Below are 19,244 nucleotides of genomic sequence, written 5' to 3' on the forward strand. Positions count from 1 at the left end.
ATTTATGTCTGAGAAGCTGTTTTGGGACAATGTCTGTTAAAAACAATCTACAAATCAAAACACACTGAATGCAATTACCAAGCTATGAGTCTGGGCTGGTAGATAAACAAAGTTGATCTTTCAATTTGGTGTAAAGCTAATTTTTACAGTGTCAGTAATTCTTCCCCATATAAAACCACAATTTATACTCTGAACTGCTTCATACATACCATTCTCTGCCTATCTCTACTTGCATTTCTCACAGAATGAATATTTCTTGTAGCAAATTGTAAACACATGTTCAGGAAAGAGAAGACATAAAACAAAAGAATTGAAAGCATGAAAGACACATGCACACACAAAAAAAACAAATGCAGTTACTTTATTTGAAATGAAAGCTATGCTACAAGCAGAATTCACCAAGCAGGATTTACTTCAGACTGAGCAGAAATGGGAAAAAAAAAAAAAACAAGCAGCATTGAGAGAAACATTGTATGCAATAACTGCTATTTTAACACACAACGACTGGAATATGGAGCCAAAAATAACTAAGAAACTGTGCCAGATACTTAATACACCACAGAGAAACATAGTGTTAATCTATATTATGACAAGTATTCCTTATATGTAACCATCTTTACATAGTAAATTAAGGTTACAGATCATACACAAGAACAGAATTGCTTGCACAAAATAAATACACTAAAGACATTTCATCTATAAAGATCACATCGACAGTTTCATAATGCTTTGAGGCAGTAATGAATGGGATGAAATTTTGCTGTTACCTGGCTCACAGCGACTTGATAAAAGAATGTGCCCTTGTGGCATGTAAAAAGCTTGGTAACGTTATTTAGCATTAGCATCTACAAGAATGGTTCTGAAACAGATTATATGGTCTTTGATCAATGATAGACTGACAATACATAACATCTATCAATATAAAAATGGCCTTTACTGAAGAGATTCCATTGAACATTATTCTTCAAATGCTGATCGTGTTTCAAATGATTCATTTGTGTTTTCCAATCCAACCATCTGTTCCCTATATTAATGTATACTAGCACCTAGAACAACAGTCATTTAGTATGTTCATGTTTGCAATTCCAGCTTAGCCATCTACTATTTATTTGTTCTTATCACAGTTTATAAATACAATCATTAATTTAACAAATCAAAAAGTACACATTTTATCTCTGGGAGGTTCTACGGGTTTTTCCTCACAACTGTGACACCTTCAACTGACATACTGTATAGTGTCAGGATGTGGTTTGGGAATAGTCAGTGTTAGAGAAACATACAGGCCATTTTTTTTTTTGGAACAGAGATCTAAGGCTTAAAACATACAGAGGGTTTCAATTTCTACCACTTATAAAATGCTGACTCCACAACATTTGACTCTACAGGTCTCTCTGGGAAAATATTGTGTAAACCATTCATGCATTTCAATACTGTTTTTAAAACTAAAATCTCTGTCACCATCGCCATCTCAACATCAGTTCCGGTACATTAATAGCTCAGGGAAAGAAGAAGAAGAAGAAGAAAAAAAATAAAAAAGCTCCTTGAAATTGACTCCTCAATGCCTCAAGGAATCCAGTCAAACATTACTGTAAACTTTAGGAGATCTGATTCAAGTTCCATTCCAAAACAGCAAAAACGTATAATAAATGTATGATAATTCAAATTTAGCACACCTTTGGCTAACTTGCTAGCATGTAAGACTATATGCCTGTACAGAGTTCAGTGGAAATTCACTGTTACAAATCAAGGAAATGTACTATATGGCCAAAACGATGTTGACACTTGACCATCACAATCATATATGCTTGTTAAATATCCCATTCCATATTCAGTCCTTCCTTTGCATTAATAATAATTTCCACTCTTCTGGGAAGGATTTCCATTAGATTTTAGAGCAGGGCTATGGGGATTTGCCCATTTAGCCACAAGAGCAATAGTGAGCTCAGGCACTGTTATTGGGTAAGGAGGTCTGGTATGCGTAGTCGGCGTTCCAATTCACCACGTGTTCATTTGGGTTTAGGTCAGGGCTCTGTGCAGGACACCCAAGTTCTTCCACTGCAACCCTGGCAAACCATGTCTTAATGGACGTCTTGCTAAAACAAGTTAGGGCCTCTTAGTTCCAGTGAAGCTAACACAATGGCATACATGAACATCCTTTGGAACTGTGCGCTTCCAACATTTTCTGGCAAACAGTTTGGGGAAGAACCACATACGGGTGTGATGGTCACGTGCCCACAAACATTTGGCCATATAGCATAGCTTTACCCAAGATGTGCTACATCCGCTTCCTCTTGTGCTCCATATGGTCACTGGTGTGACGCAGGTGATGCACGCTTTGCGAGTTGTGTGGGGGGGGGGTTGAGGTGGGTGTGTTAAAAACAGTATTGAAACACACAGTACACCGTGCCACAAAATATCAAGATGGAAACGGCGCCCATGCATGATAATGATCCTTCATCCTTTTAAGTGTAAAGGTTCTATCTGTGCATTATCAAGGTGTTTGAGGATTCTTGACTTCCAGCAGCCTTAAAGGAGCTCATTGTGTCCAGCAGTAAGGTCTCTGCGTGGGGTAGAGGCACGGGACGACCCCCTGTCCGTACTCTCTGAACTGGAGCTCAGGTGTTGCTGTTCGGAGCTGCCGCTGCTCGAGGTAGCGGTGGACGAGGACGTCGAAGAGGAGCGTGTCTTCTCCTTAAAGTCTGTGATGATGACCGTAACGTTGCCCACCGTTATGGCCAACTGCTGAGCTGAGCTTCGGTCTATGTTCTTCAGTTTAGGCCTGCAGCAAGACAGAACAGCAAAGGTTCAAAAATATACACTGGAGCCTGTTACTTCATTCTGCATTACAGTTTAATATTCAAACTAGAACTCGAACGATTCCTCGAGTACTTCGAATACAAAAAAACAGCTGCGCGACTTGTGTTCAACCTGACCAAGTTCCGAAAAACCACCCCAATGCTGTGCTCCCTCCACTGATGCCTGCCTACAAGGCCAAAAATGGACCAGCACCTTCTTACCTCAGAGACCTCATCACTCCTCGCACTGCACCATGCTGCCTGAGATACTCCAGCACTGCTCGACTGGTACCACCTTCTCTCAGTGTAAGAGGTAAGTATACTTCAAGGCTCTTCTCTGTTCTGGCACCGAGGTGGTGAAATGAACTTCCCCTAGATGTCTGAATAGTGGAGTCACTGGCTATCTTCAAGCAACGAGTGGAGAACTACCTCTTCCTGAAACACTTAAATTACCACTTCTCCCAATTTGAAGAAAGAAGGAAAAAAAAAAGAGTTGTAGGCTGGTTTGTAAACTAGCACACCAGTGTTGATTTATTTATTAATAGAGACTCGGAGCACTTTTATATGTCGATCTGAATCGATCTGCCAAATGCCATAAATGTAATGTAATTACACAGAGCACTGCGTTTTCCCACAAACCATATTACTGATGTACCACCTGCTTTTCATGCAAAGGTTATTCACGCAATCTGAGTTGCCAATTCCCCTTCTCACCTTCTGCGTTTGCACGTTGTGTGCACACAGAGCTCAGAGTTTACTTACAGGTGCACACCTTTTCCTGTCAATTGTGTTTTATTTTTTTTATATATCACAACCTTTGCGCGAAAGTGGTGAACGCACGTTTTCAGCCCTATTTTGCGCGTGTTCAACGTTTATAAAATGAGACCCGTCGACACTTAAACACAGAAGATGCTGCAGAATGAAAAATGGAGGGACGGAGAGAAAACGACGAGTGGGCGAGAAAGATTCAATCCAAAGAACACAACAGAACGCTTGGGATCATTTTAAACAAAATCTTAAAAAAATAAAAAGGAAAAACAAGTGAGTTTACCTTTATGAAAATAATTTGAAATTGATTTTAATATTTTTTTTATTTATGGTTATTATTTATTTATTTGTATTTTTATATAATATGGCAATTAAATGCACTAAATGGGTTTAGTGCAAATTCAGCAATAAAAGTGTTCATTTTTCCAAAAAGGGAACTAATTACTTGTTCATTTTAAGAGACCCGTCTTATTTTATTGTATTTTTAGTGTTGCTCTTTAATAAAGAGTTGAAGCCATTCTAATCCGATTACCTGATTAATCGATGGACTAATCAGGTAGAATACGCTATTACTAAAATTATCGATAGCTGCATCCCGAATTTTAACTGGTTGAAGAAAACACTACTGCAACCGCTAAAACAATTCTTAGTGTAGTTTGCCAATGTTTTTTTTTTCTCTGATGGATCCTCTTATGGCGCCTCACAGCAGTTATCAAGTGATGCCAAAGCTACAAACACAGTTACGGTACGAAGTCTAAAATATAATTTCTGAAAAACAGGGAATAGGCAAGCGTAACATTCGAAGTGAAGGCAACTCCTCCTTGTGTTTCAAAGGCAAGCTTTCAGGTCAGACTGCAGGCTGGCATGTCTCGAGATAATCTGTTTGACATTTTCCAGGGCACATAATATGTGACCAACATTCAGACATAAGCTCCCTTGGCAAAATCGCAGCGGCATACACAACGGCAGTATGTTGTGCATCTGGATAAATATAGCTGCCCATAAAACTAGATCATGAGTTGTTGGTCAGACACTGAGATTGCCTCACAACACTCCTACATTCCAGAATGAACTGTAAGATGCTTAGGGTGAAATCTCTGGGTGACTTATTTGACAAACATGATGAAACACTGGGACAACCTGACTGGCCAACAAACTCACTGGACCTCAACTGGAACAGGAAGATAATCACTAGTAGAGGCCCATGAATTCTAGCAGACACAATACAGGCATGCACCCATCATAGTGTCCATCATATGGGATAGCAGTAAACAGACAAATATCATTGGGATTATTGGGATCATTAACTTACCTGGAAATAATCGATTTGTTGCCCTTAGTGGCCGATTTCCCGGATTTCATGCTGCTTCTTTCACTAGGAGGACCTTTATTGAGGATCTTGGGTCTGAGAATAAAAAGGATAATCTGAATTAGAGAATAAAATAGCAGTGGGGATTTATTAGGTTAAGTTATCATCAGAGGATTACAAGTAAATCAGATTGCTGACACAGGTAACAAAGCTTAATCCAGAAAGGCTGCTACCATCACTGGTTATTTGAATTGTGCCAAGGGATGCAAAAATTGTTTAGGGCACAAAAGGTTATTACCCTGGCACTGACCACTGATTCAAATCTAGAGATGGGCAAGATGTCTGCTTCAATGACACAGTTCCTAGCTGCATTCTGTGGCTTGCTCTTCTGGAAGATCATTTGAAAAATGTATTAAAGAAATAATGCTTTTGTACTGGATCATATCAGATTGAGAAACTTTACAACCTGAACAACTACATTGTGTAATTCTGAAATCAGATCTCTAACCTCGTTTACATCCTCCTAGCTGTGTAAAGTGTGGGAATTATGCGTATGCATTCTCTTCCTGTTCCAGACTCTGAACCTTTTTACTACCTTCATTTTCATATCTTACTGCTTAATGAACATTTTGTATGTCTATATCTTGTACGGCAGTTTTTTTTTTTGGCCATAATGATTTGCCTGTGTGCAACCTCATATTTATTCCCCAAAAGAAGGATTGGTTATGATTATAAAGAAAACAAAAAGCTATTAAAAAAAAAAAAAAGGCAGATTTTTGTTTGCAGGTATTTTAAATAGAATATTCTTATCCTGCATACTTTAAAAGAAATGACTTTTTATTATAAAACGTTTGTGTATGTTCGAGTAGAAAATGTGTATTTTTTTCCATTTGAACCACACATTTTGCGTTCCTGAAGGGTGCCGTTTATTTTGGAATTTGCTGCATTTGTAACTCTTGTAGCTCTAAATCCCACTTACTTTATCTTCTTAGCAGTGGGCTTTTTGTTGGCACCAGGCACCTTCTCCCTCTCTTTGTGCTTGTCCACCATTGCCTTCTCTACTTTAACCTTCTTTACGTCCTCCTTTTCGGCCACTTGTGTCCCGGACGCGCCTGTGTGAAGCTCCTTTTCCATGGGTGGCCTTTGTGAATGAACCTTATCCATAAGTTCTCTGTGCAGTTCCGGATTTAGAACAGCTCGCTCAGGCCTCCTTTCCTCTGGCGTTGGTACTAGTGGATGTTTGTCCAATCCGATGCGCTCCGGTCTCCTTTCCTTATGTGAGTGTCCCCTGTCTAAGTGACTGGTGTCTGGGCCCAGTCTGTCTGAGTCCGAGTTGTCCACGCTTGGCCTGTCCGAATCAGAATTGTCTATGTCGTAGTGGTCGTCTCGCTCTGTGCGCTCCCTTCTGTCTTTCTTAGCAGGTGGAGGTGTGGCGTACTGCTGCGCTACTTGTTGCGCCACGAGCTGCGAGTTTAGACGAGGTTTTCTAGAAAGGGAATAAAATACATGTTTGGTTTATTTATTTATTCACATTAAACTGTCAGATATTAAACTGAATTTATCATATACATAATTTGTGTGTATAATGTGGAATAAGCGTTAATCAGACACCGTGCTGCAAAAACAAACCTCATATTTAATTATCACTTTGCAGATTAGCGGGTCACCTATGAGGAATGAGCATGTACTCAGCATTTGAGATCATACAGTTTTCAGCATGATATCAACTATTCTCTGGGGAACAGCTGGAACTATAAACATATAATCTAGTCTGATGTGTATATAAAAAGTGGCATCACCATCAGCAGAGAGACAGGGTAGAATTAGAGCCACAGGAAGCATAAAGGCCAATTAAAAGCACCACATAAGTCAGAAATAGGTCTTCACTGAACAGGCTAAAAAGGCCATCATCAACCACGCTAGGGTTACAAAGCTAAACCCTACAGCTTCAGGGTTTATAGAACAGTAAATATAGAGATATAATGTAAAGAAACTTCTTTTAAGCACCAACTACAGTTATTAAAACACAAAGCACAATGTGGGGAAAAAACATAAGCCTGGAAGGGGATTCCCAGCATGCTTTAAATAGGTTGCAACAGTAGAGAGCTAGCTGATGTACAATAGCTACTTTTCATCAAAAATACCAAGAGTAACTAATAACACATCTTTAATTTGTGATGAAGATAATCAACTTAGATAGCAAGAAAGAGGCAAACAAGGACACAGGATAAGCTAGAGTAAATCCTAAAGGATAGAAAAGACATGCAAGCATGATCTATATTTATCAATGAATACATTTTAGAAACTTTTAATAGCCTGGCCAAGATACTGGGAAAAAAAGTAGAGGGGATGCATGTGGTTTATTGTCAGCACTTATGGAAAACCTGATCCAAACCTATACAATATATAAACCTACATGGTGCTGCAAGCTGTATTCCTGTGTGGTGAAATGACCACACGTCTTCCTATGGGCTTCCCTTCAAGAATATTCAGTCAAAAATATATAGCATGGAATCTGTATTTGCTAATCACAATATAAAACTGTACGACGATATACGGGTACATTAACAGGCCCTGAGCCTGAGGATCTGTAAACCATTATAACTGAGCCAGGATTTTATTAATGAATTTTCTTCCTTCAGGTTTTATGAAATCACATCACACATCCACACTATTCACACAAATTCCTGGCTATTTATTTCAGTCTTCTAGGCTCATGTGTGTGTCCTTGGTTTTTGTTGTACATATAAAGACACTTTGTAGTGCAATGTAGCTCGGTTTTCCACAGTGTTTTAATCAAAGGTTACCTAGTTTCCATTTTTCTCATGCTATTTCTAGTTCTGGTCCCCAGTCCCTTGTACAGTTATGGGATTTGACCTCAGTCTGTTTGCATTCTGAATCAAAATGTGGATTTGTGCAAGCAAAGAGCAACAAGGTTTTATATATATATATATATAAAAACCTTTTCTATATGTGGTTCTTTTCCAAACTGTTACTACAAAGCTGGAGTCGCTCAATTGTACAGGACATCTTTAGATGCTCTATAATAATTTTTTGCATTCACTTGAACTTCGAACCCCAAACCTGTTCCAGCATGGCAATGCCTCTGTGCACAAAGTGAGCTCTTTGAAGATCTGCTTTACATGCTTTGAAGAGGAGAATCTTGAGTGGCCTGCTATAGAGCTCTGATCTCATTCCTACTGAACACCTTTGGGATGAATTGGAAAGCTGTCTGCGCCCCAGGCCTCCTCACCTACATCAGTACCTGCCTTTCGTATTTACGGCTGTGGCTGATGAACACATCATATCCATAAGCACACTCCAAAATTCACATACCATACTTAGAACCAGGCGACCCAATACTTTTGGAAATATAGTGTGTATATATATGTGTGTGTGTGTCTGTGGTACTTGAATTATGCAAGTACAATTTGTTTTGTACATTTGATCGTTGTATAACTAAAGCCCTGTAATGGAATCGAACGCCACACATTCAATTCCAATCCTAGGATTGATCTTGGCATTGTGAAGCGGTAATGATACTCACTGTGCTCTTGGGCTGCACATGATTTAATCAAGTTCATTTAATGTTGCAGTTTGTATTTCGTCCTGTCAGTGCCAATATCCTCGTGAGGGTTTAAAATGAAATCTGATCATGTTAATATTACATGAATTGATCACACTCACGTTGCACAATTCAAATGTTATGTATGCTATACATAATATTTCTGCTATACATACAGAAGACCACATATTTCATTTTCCTCCGTGTGAATAAGCATCACATCTACTACACTCCTGGACAAAAATGTACCAAGCCCAAAATATCAAAATATGAAGCTTTTACTTGCCTTAATAACAAAAAAAAAAATTCACTGGTCAGAAAATTACCAAGAATTAAACAGAAACAAACATAAGACCATTTGCTCATTTTACTTTTAACTATAGTCATTTTTTTTGGAGGGAGAGAAATGCTGTCTAATTGTACACAAAGGTACAATCATGGTAATGATTAAAAAAGGTCTGATGTAAAACGAACACACAAATATTTAACACGTCTGGGTGTAAATTAAAATCCACTATTTGGTTATCTGCTATACCTTCTGCAGCAGAAAGGTAGGTAGGAACCTGGTTACACTAATAAATCTCACAGAAAGAGATTTACAGTATTACTTTAATTCTTACATCGTTTCAGTCCTATAATTTGTTTTTAAGACTATTAAAAGCTTAGGATGTTGGTCATACTGGAATTTGTCCATATTTGCCCAGGAGTATACTCTTGGATAGACAGACATTTAAACTAAATAACGGTTCAAATTCCTAAATACCTATTCTCCTTTATTCCACTTAATTTACTGAAATATATAAAAGCACTCAAGTAATTACATTTTAATTGCTTGCTAGTATAGACTGTGCGTCTTTATGTCACTGAAAATGTAGATACACATGTATCAGGAATGCAGTGGTGAGGAAGTGCAATATATATAAGACAAAAATGTCCATAAATCTGGGAATGTCTCAACCCCACGTTTTCCATTTTCTACATGATACCAATCTAAAAGCTTTGGTGACCACCTTCCTTTTGGAGCTGGGGGAAGGGAAAAAAACCCCGTAGTGTGAGAACAGAACAATAACAAGTTGAGTCCACTAGAGATGTAAATTTGAGTTAGTTATTACAATAATTCATAGAACATTATGCAAGCAGGGACGCACACAGCTAATGTGGTGTCTGGCAACATCTTAATTTTCCCTAAATAATGTATTTAGGTATAAGCGATGCTACCAGCATTAACACCAAAGCTTGCAATACACTCATGTTAATAAAAAATAAAAATAAAAAACATCCACCCACCCACTCACACACAGAGTTAGTTCTCACTCTTCAGTGTTCTGTATTGTTGAAAGATTTATGATCACACTCGATGTCACCCAAGTGAAGATGAGTTCCCCTTTTGAGTCTGGTTCCTCTCAAGGTTTCTTCCTCATAACATCTAAGGGAGTTTTCCCTTGCCACAGTCGCCATGGCTGCTCATCAGGGATAAATACACACCATTCACCTTAACTGTTGATTTCTGTAAAGCTGCTTTGAGACAATGTCTGTTGTGAAAAGCGCTATACAAATAAACTTGACTTGACTTGACAGAGGACTTGCTGCAGTCACAGCACACTAAGTGTATTCCGTCGAGCTAATGAACTTCACCTAATTGCATACAGCAGTAACACATTTGTACTAATAATGGTCAGTGCACACATTTTCCTTGCACTAAACATAAAGAATAGACTGTAGAATAAATGATTATTACACCTAGGTTTCTTGAAGGAATTACTTTTTTTTTCCTCGATCATTTTAACAGTACTACAGTTTTGCAAGACAGCACCAGGTCCAATACTTATATCATTATATATATATATATATATATATATATATATATATATATATATATATATAGAACATCAATGCATTTACAGGATTTAGCAGATGCCCTTATCCAGAGCGAATGCAATCTGCTACACTCCATGTGTCCAAGAGTATTCCATTGATCTTCTAAATACGTCACTGTCTACTGCAAATCTCGGACCTCAAACACTACTCTTCAATGGGTCTCATTCCTTCTGTGTTGGGCTGCAACACATATATTTCACAACCCCCACCCTCTGCACAGCCTCTAAATCAGAACTACAGCAACATCCATTTCTACACACAGGGGACACAATAAAAACCCTTTGGCTGAGTGCACTGCCTCAACTCACAGCCACTCTCTTTTAGATCATAATGACAATGTGATAAACTCTGACAATGGGCCTCATTTATAAAGCTAGATGTGGACATGTTTTTTTGTCATCTTTATATCTTTCATCGCTCCCGAGGGTGTATACATTTATGCATAAGAAAAATGGTTTTGTTTGTGCAGGCCATTACAATTTTTTACCATTAATTTAAGTATATGGGGGAACAAAAAACTAAGCCCACACAAAAACCATTTATTAAGACGAATAATACTAAACATTCGATTTTGACAGAGGAAATGGCGGCATATAAACAGAGGATGAATAAATCTGTGTGTTCAAAGCCATAAACCAAACAAATGCTTCAGCTGGTGAAATACACACATTATTATTAACAATTCAGCCAAATGTGTGTGGACACTTGACCATCACATCCATATGTAAAATACAGTTTCTTTAAACCCACTGAACACCATCGAGACGACCTGGTATACTGACTGCACTACATCTAATGCTAATTGCCATGTTCTCCGAAATCTAGCGAGACTCTCTTTTCCAGAAAAGTGGTTCAAAACAGCCAAAAGAGGAAGAACTCTGAAATAATGTTTAAAAAATATCCACATATGGTTGTGATGATCATTGGCTGTATAGTGTCTTGTGTTCTTTTGTTAATTAGGTTACTGTTGTGCTGTGGTAGCTTCTTCAGCTCACAGCAGCGAGTTATAGCTCCTAATCTGTAATTTCCCAGCAGCAATCAAGTCTGTGCTTTGTTTCAGGGCCATTAGTTTGAAAATATGTTCTGCAACACTGACAAGGTACTCAGCTGTGTTACATACTGTTTTCGCAGCAAATTTTTTGTCTCTAAAAATCAAATGTGTTGGGCAATACCACAGTACCCTTGGTGGAGAATTGCTTTAAAATGAAAAGCAATCGATCAACCAATATAATCTAATAATCTCTCACTGAATGTTTCTGTCAGCTTTTTCTGGTGTTGTTGATGACCCCTGCTTTACCGAGATTAAAAAAAAAAAAAAGAGGATGTAACATACTTTGTCATGTCATAAAAGGTCTGGGGTTTCCTAAGCCAAACCAGACACTGCTACACTACAAAACATGGATAAAAAAGGAACAGGAACAGAAAACACTCTGCGTGCGTTCCTGACTATGTGTGGGAGAGAAATATCAAGCAAGGGTTATATACTGTACTATATTGTGTAACCGTAGCCGTGACACGGAAACGCTACTCTCACTCGACTCGCTCGTCCTGTCATGTCATTACGGCGCACTTCGAGTTCATCTCACACAGCTCAGTACAAAACAGACAGCTCTTTAACTCCCGTGAAATCGATGCTAAACCGACGTCCATGTGAACATTTCAACCTGCTGCAGATCATCCACTAAAACAAAAATACTAACGTACGCAAAGAGATTCGGCGTGCTTGTGCGTGGCAGCAGATGTCCTGGATATATGTGTGTTTGTGAGTCAGAATCAGGTGGCTTTCATTCTGCACTGGCATGCCTGAACAAATCGATACGGCATGCTCTGAGAACATCTAACCGTTCCATGATGGTGGTGTTATCCCCCTCCTTCTCTCCTCAGTTCCACGAGGGACATTTACTGCAGATAAAGCACTCCGTTTACCCTGTGTTTCTGTGGAGATGCTTCCACTAGACTGCTCTAAAGCAGTGTGTGTGTGTATGTGTGTATAAATGTTATCTATATCTGTTCTGGAAGGATTTTCACTGTGTCCTAAGGGAATGCTCAAAGGACACCTTTGACATGATTTATAGTCTTGCAGGATTGAAATCATCTATAAAAAGATCCATAGGACAAACAAAAATGATCATGTACAGGGATCATGTGAAGAGTTAAGATGAATGCCTCCATATTTCTCACACACACGAACATGTTTGAAGCTGAAAGAGAGGCACAGAGCTGCTCAATAGGAAAGTTTACCTTGTGGACGTGCCTTTGCGCACATCACACATGCTGCATTTGAACGCCTCGGCGCTGTTGCGGAACGTGCAGACACTACAGTCCCAAAATCCGTCGTCTGCACAGGGCTTGGCGTGTCTTTTTGGCCTGCGGGATTCAAAAGAGGATTTTTTGCATGTCATATTGCACGGCTTGATGCAATCGTGTCACTCACCTACGCGTGCTCCTGATCAGTATGACAGTCATGCACCGACATGAATTCAGTATAAAGAAAAGTAGCCCGATTAAAGCACTGCTAGAACACAACAGGGACGACTAATAACTGCATTGTGCCATCGGAAGTTCGTGCATGTCGAGGACACGAGCAACGACTAAAAAAAGCACAAAGTACATAGGAGACGCCTCGTCTCCTGAATTCCTTTGTCTAAATCTGGAAAGCAGGGAATAAGGATCCGCCATTGCTGCGCTTTTCTCTCTCCCCCCTCTCTCTCTCTCTCTCTCTCTCTCTCTCTCTCTCTCTTTACATGCTCAGCAACAAAAAAAACGTTTCCATTTCAACTCGTCGAAAATCGAGTCCTCGAGCAGGCATATTGCAAAATGCATCGGAAAGACTGTTCGAGGAAATACCTGGATGGGCTTTTCTTGTCGCCCATAATGGGAGAAGCGCGGTGTTCCTGCAGTAATTTACAGTGTGGCGCTTCCACACGCAGCCAGACTCGCCGCTGTAGCACACAGAGCTCAGCCCGCTGCGGCGCCAGGCGGCCACGCGTCACGTGACCAGCGCCTCGGCCAATCCGTGGTCTCCCGCGTTAAAAGTCCACGGGTTTTGAGAAAAATGGAGGAGAAACGAGTAGACGAGTTCAGAGCACTGGGTTCACCGTGCAGGGAGGGAGGGAGGAAAGAAAAGAAAAGAATGAAGAGAGAAGGGAAAAAAACAGGAAAGGAGGAAATAATGATGGAAGAAGGAAGAAAAATGGAAAAAGCAAAAAGAATTAAGAAAAAAGGAAAGAATGAAAAGAAGGAAGAAAAAAGGAAAAAGCAAGAAAGAATTTAGAAGAAAGTAAAATAATGAAGAGAGAAGGAAAAATAGGAAAGGAGGAAAGAATGGAAAAGAAGAAAATAATGATGAAAGAAGGAGGAAAATGGAAAAATCAAGAAAGAATTAAGAAAAGAAGGAAAGCATGAAAAGAAGGAAAGAATGATAAAGAAGGAAGAAATAAAGGAAAAAAATCAAGAAATAATTAATAAAAAGAAGGAAAGAATGATAAAGAAGGAAGGAAAAAGCAAGAAAGAATTAAGAAGAAAGTAAATAATGAAGAGAGAAGGAAAAATAGGAAAGGAGGAAAGAATGAAAAGAAGGAAAGAAGGAAGAAAAATGGAAAAAGCAAAAAGAATTAAGAAAAGCAAGAAAGAATTTAGAATAAGAAGGAAAGAATGAAAAGAAGGAAGAAAAATGGAAAGAAAGAAAGAAAGAAAGTAAATAATGAAGAGAGACGGGAAAAAATAGGAAAGGAGGAAAAATTGAAAAAAGAAGGAACTAATGAAAAAGGAGGAAGAAAAAAATGGAAAAAAGCAAGAAAAAATTAAGAAAGAAAGAAAGAAAGAAAGAAAGAAAGAAAGAAAGAAAATAATGTCTTCTGTTTGAAGGTACTTATATAAGTAACAGGAAAGATAATGGGAGTCAGTGGCGGGCCGTCAAGTTTCTCTTGGCTGCACTGCTTCCAGTACGTGTAAAGATGTTAGATTTTTTTTGTCCAATCAGATTTCATCCTCTATGTGCTGCCATGCCAATCTAATCTGTCCAGAGCCTTCAAAGTCTGTTCTGGTGGCCTTTTTTACCATTGTCTCCTTAAGAAATAGCTCTGTTTCTTTAAAAAATATCAAAAGCATTGAAAATTTAGTCAACCTGAAATGTTATGAATCAACTGGAAGAGTCTGTGTGTCTATTGCCTCAACACACATTGAAGAAAATGGTTTAACTGTCCAAAATACCACAGAAGGAGAATTGAATAAGATATTTGCATTTTGGCATCATAAAGTCTCCAAAACTAAAATCCCAAGTGACCTACATCACAAGTTGTTTGGAAAGGTATCAAGAAAAGCCTCTACACTTACCTCAAGCATCTTTAGTTTGGTAAACACTACTGGAACTTCGAATGGGTTTGGGTTGTTTGGTCATATGAAACCAAAATAGAACATTTGGTCAATAAACACTAGAGGTGGGTTTGGCACACACAAACAATAAACCATATGAAAAAGTATCTCATGTAAACAGTTTAATTTGGTGGTGGCTCTTAAATATACTTTATTGGGGCTGTTTTTCTGCCAGATGACTTGTACATATTGTTAGTGTATGGCATCATGGACTCTATCAAATATTAACAATTTTAAACAAAAACCTGACTACCTCTGTCATAAAGCTTAAAATGGGCCATAGTTGGATCAGGGCAATGATCCAAAACATAACCAAATGACAACAAAATCAAGGTTTTTCCATGGCCACCCCAGTTACCTGCCTACCCCAGTTCCCTGCCTAGAATTCCATACAAAACTTGTGGGTGAACTGAAAAGGAGATTTAAAGGATCTGGAGAGATTCTTTATAGAGGGATTGCATTACAAGGAAATGTTTAGAGCTGTTATCTTGGCAGAGGAAGGGAGCACAACGTATTAACTATTACGGTGCAATAATTGTGCATTTATATATATATATATATATATATATATATATATATATATATATATATATATATATATATATATATATAGTACAGACCAAAAGTTTGGACACACCTTCTCATTCAAAGAGTTTTCTTATAGTCATGAAAATTGTAGATTCACACTGAAGGCATCAAAACTATGAATTAACACTTCTTCTTCTTCTTCTTCTTTCAGCTGCTCCCATTAGGGGTCGCCACAGCGGATCATCCGTCTCCATACCACCCTGTCCTCTACATCTGCCTCTTCCACACCAACTACCTGCATGTCTTCCCTCACCACATCCATGAACCTCCTCCTTGGCCTTCCTCTTTTCCTTCTACCTGGTGGCTCCATCTTCAACATTCTTCTACCAATATAATTCATGTCCCTTCTCTGCACATGTCCAAACCATCTCAATCTCGCCTCCCTCACCTTGTCACCAAAACATCCTACATGTGCTGTCCCTGTAATAAACTTATTTCTAATCTTGTCCATCCTCGTCACTCCCAACGAAAACCTTAACATCTTCAGCTCTGCTACCTCCAGCTCTGCCTCCTGCCTTTTACTCAATGCCACTGTCTCTAATCCATACAACATCGCAGGTCTCACCACAGTCCTATAAACTTTCCCTTTCATTCTTGCAGATACCCTACTATCACAAATCACTCCTGTCACTCTTCTCCACCCACTCCACCCTGCCTGCACTCTTTTCTTTACTTCTCTAACACACTCTCCATTACTTTGCACTGTTGACCCCAGGTACCTGAACTCCTCCACCTTCTCCACCTCTTCTCCCTGCAACCGCATCACTCCACTGCCCTCCCTCTCATTCACACACATGTACTCTGTCTTACTCCTACTGACTTTCATTCCCCTTCTCTCCAACGCATATCTCCACCTCTCCAGGCTCATCTCAACCTGCTCTCTACTCTCACCACAAATCAGAATATCATCTGCAAACATCATAGTCCAGGGAGACTCCTGACCTCGTCCGTCAACCTGTCCATCACCACTGCAAACAGGAAAGGGCTCAGTGCCGATCCTTGATGCAGTCCAACCTTCACTCTGAACCAGCCTGTCGTACCTACTGCACACTTCACTGCCGTCACACTGTCCTCATACATGTCCTGCACCACCCTTACATACTTCTCTGACACACCTGACTTCCTCATACAATACCACAACTCCTCTCTTGGCACTCTGTCGTACGCTTTCTCTAAATCCACAAATAAACAATGCAATTCCTTCTGTCCTTCTCTATAGTTCTCCATCAACATCCTCAAAGCAAATAAGGCATCTGTGGTGCTCTTCCTCGGCATGAAACCATACTGTTGCTCACAGATGGTCACCTCTTCTCTCAGCCTGGCTTCCACTACTCTTTCCCATAACTTCATGGTGTGACTGATCAACTTAATTCCCCTGTAGTTACTGCAGGTCTGCACATCTCCCTTATGCTTAAAGATCGGTACCAGCACACTCCTTCTCCATTCCTCAGGCATCCTCTCCCCTTCCAGAATCCTGTTAAACAATCTGGTTAAAAACTCACTGCCATCTCTCCTAAACATCTCCACACCTCTACCGGTATGTCATCTGGTCCAACCGACTTTCCATTCTTCATCCTCTTAATCGCTGCTCTCACTTCCTCCTTACTAATCCTATCTACATCCTGCTTCACCAACTCCACATCCTCCAACCTTCTCTCTCTGTGATTTTCCTCATTCATCAGCTGCTCAAAATACTCCCTCCACCTTCTCAACACACTCTCCTCACTAGTCAACACATTTCCCTCTCCATCCTTTATTGCTCTAACTTGCAGTACATCCTTCCCAGCTCGGTCCCTCTGCCTGGCCAATCGGTATAACTCCTTTTCTCCTTCCTTAGTGTCCAACCTCTTATACAGCTCCTCATATGCCTTTTCCTTGGCTATCGCCACATCCCTTTTTACCTGCTGCCGCATCTCCTTGTACTCCTGCCTACTTTTCTCATCACTCTGTCGATCCCACTTCTGTTTTGCCAACCTCTTTCCCCTAATGCTCTCCTGCACTTCCTCATTCCACCACCACGTCTCCTTGTCTTGCTTTCTATTTCCAGATGTCACACCAAGTACTTTTCTAGCTGCCTCCTCATCACTCCTGCAGTAGTTCCCCAATCATCCGGCACCTCTTCACCACCACCGAGCCCCTGTCTGACCTCTTCCCTGAACCTCACTACACTCTTCCTCCTTCAGTTTCCACCATCTTATTCTTCTTTCAATCCTTACATTCCTCCTCTTCTTCTTCGCCTCCAAAACCATCCTACAGACCACCATCCGATGCTGTCTAGCTACACTGTCCCCGCCAACACCTTACAGTCTCCAATCTCCTTCAGGTTGCATCTCCTGCATAGCACATAGTCCACCTGTGTGCACCTTCCTCCACTCTTATCGTCACCCTATGATCCTCCTTCTTCTTAAAATACGTGTTCACCACTGCCATTTCCATCCTTTTAGCAAAATCTACCACCATCTGCCCTTCCACATTCCTCTCCTTAAAACCATACCTACCCATCACCTCCTCATCACCTCTGTTCCCTTCACCTACATGCCCATTAAAGTCTGCCCCAATCACCAATCGTTCTTTCCTAGGTACACCATCTACCACGTCATCTAATTCACTCCAGAATCTTTCCTTTTCCTCCATCTCACAGCCAACTTGTGGAGCATAGGCACTGATGACATTTATCATCATCCTTCAACTTCCACCTTCACGATCATCACCCTATCAGAAACTCTCTTCACCTCCACTACACTCTTACTGTACTCTTCCTTCAGAATCACCCCTACACCATTTCTCTTCCCATCCACACCATGATAAAACAGTTTAAATCCACCTCCAATGTTCCTGGCCTTACTCCCTTTCCACTTGGTCTCCTGAACACACAGCATATCTACCTTTCTCCTCTCCATCATATCAGCTATCTCTCTCCCTTTACCCGTCATAGTACCAACATTTAAAGTACCAACCCGAACCTCTACTCTCCTACACTGCTCCTTTTCCTGCCGTCTCTGTAGACGTCTTCCTCCTCTCCTTCTCCTCCTTCGGCCAACAGTAGCCCAATTTCCACCGGTACCCTGTCGGCTAACGATACCTGTGGCGGTCGTTGTTAACCTGGGCCTCGACCGATCCGGTATGAAATTCTTCTTTGTGAGCCGCATATTTGATTTGGCACATGTTTTACGCTGGATGCCCTTCCTAACGCAACCCTCCCCATTTACCCGGGCTTGGGACAGGCACTAAGAGTGCACTGGCTTGTGCCCCCCTAATGGCTGGGTTAAAACTATGAATTAACACATATGGAATTATATACATAACAAAAAAGTGTGAAACAACTGAAAAATGTCATATTCTAGGTTCTTCAAAGTAGCCACCTTTTGCTTTGATTACTGCTTTGCACACTCTTGGCATTCTCTTGATGAGCTTCAAGAGGTAGTCACCTGAAATGGTCTTCCAACAGTCTTGAAGGAGTTCCCCGAGAGATGCTTGGCACTTGTTGGCCCTTTTGCCTTCACTCTGCGGTCCAGCTCACCCCTAAACCATCTCGATTAAGTTCAGGTCCGGTGACTGTGGAGGCCAGGTCATCTGGCGCAGCACCCCATCACGCTCCTTCTTGGTCAAATAGCCCTTGATGCCTTTAGTGTGACTCTACAATTTTCATAGTCATGAAAATAAAGAAAACTCTTTGAATGAGAAGGTGTGTCCAAACTTTTGGCCTGTACTGTAAAATACCATATTTGAAGGGAAGTATGCAGTATATATGACTACATTATGTATATAACATATTACATCATGCATGGCTAAAGTATATAAATTTTTTTTACTTAAATGCCATTTTTGTGCAAAACATTAGATCAGAGGCTGCCGTAAGTGGTACATTGTTAATTAGGTGTAGGTTTCAGATTCAATTTTTCAATGTCACTGTCAGTTATGTGTTAATTTTTTAAGTAGTGAAAACAAACACTTGCTTATTGTCATG

The 19,244-nt window shown here is 40.1% G+C and overlaps 1 protein-coding gene across 3 annotated transcripts; it reads right to left on the reverse strand.

The window, feature by feature from the left end:
• Positions 1–342: 342 nt before the first annotated feature.
• rybpa (RING1 and YY1 binding protein a) lies at positions 343–13,327 on the reverse strand. 3 transcript variants are annotated; one of them, XM_046869981.1, is made up of 5 exons: positions 13,163–13,325; positions 12,557–12,682; positions 5,852–6,358; positions 4,876–4,968; positions 343–2,779 (listed from the first exon to the last, which is right to left on the reverse strand). In XM_046869981.1, the coding sequence occupies exons 1-5, from the start codon at positions 13,186–13,188 to the stop codon at positions 2,527–2,529; spliced, it is 1,005 nt and encodes a 334-aa protein (XP_046725937.1). In that variant the 5' UTR covers positions 13,189–13,325; the 3' UTR covers positions 343–2,526. The 3 variants fall into 3 exon arrangements, with proteins under 3 accessions (XP_046725937.1, XP_046725936.1, XP_046725938.1); XM_046869980.1 differs by lacking the exon at positions 13,163–13,325 and adding an exon at positions 12,750–13,147; XM_046869982.1 differs by lacking the exon at positions 12,557–12,682 and having other exon boundaries at positions 13,163–13,327.
• Positions 13,328–19,244: the final 5,917 nt, after the last annotated feature.

The sequence above is a fragment of the Silurus meridionalis genome, chromosome 16 (assembly GCF_014805685.1).
Source record: "Silurus meridionalis isolate SWU-2019-XX chromosome 16, ASM1480568v1, whole genome shotgun sequence".
Taxonomy (NCBI): domain Eukaryota; kingdom Metazoa; phylum Chordata; class Actinopteri; order Siluriformes; family Siluridae; genus Silurus; species Silurus meridionalis.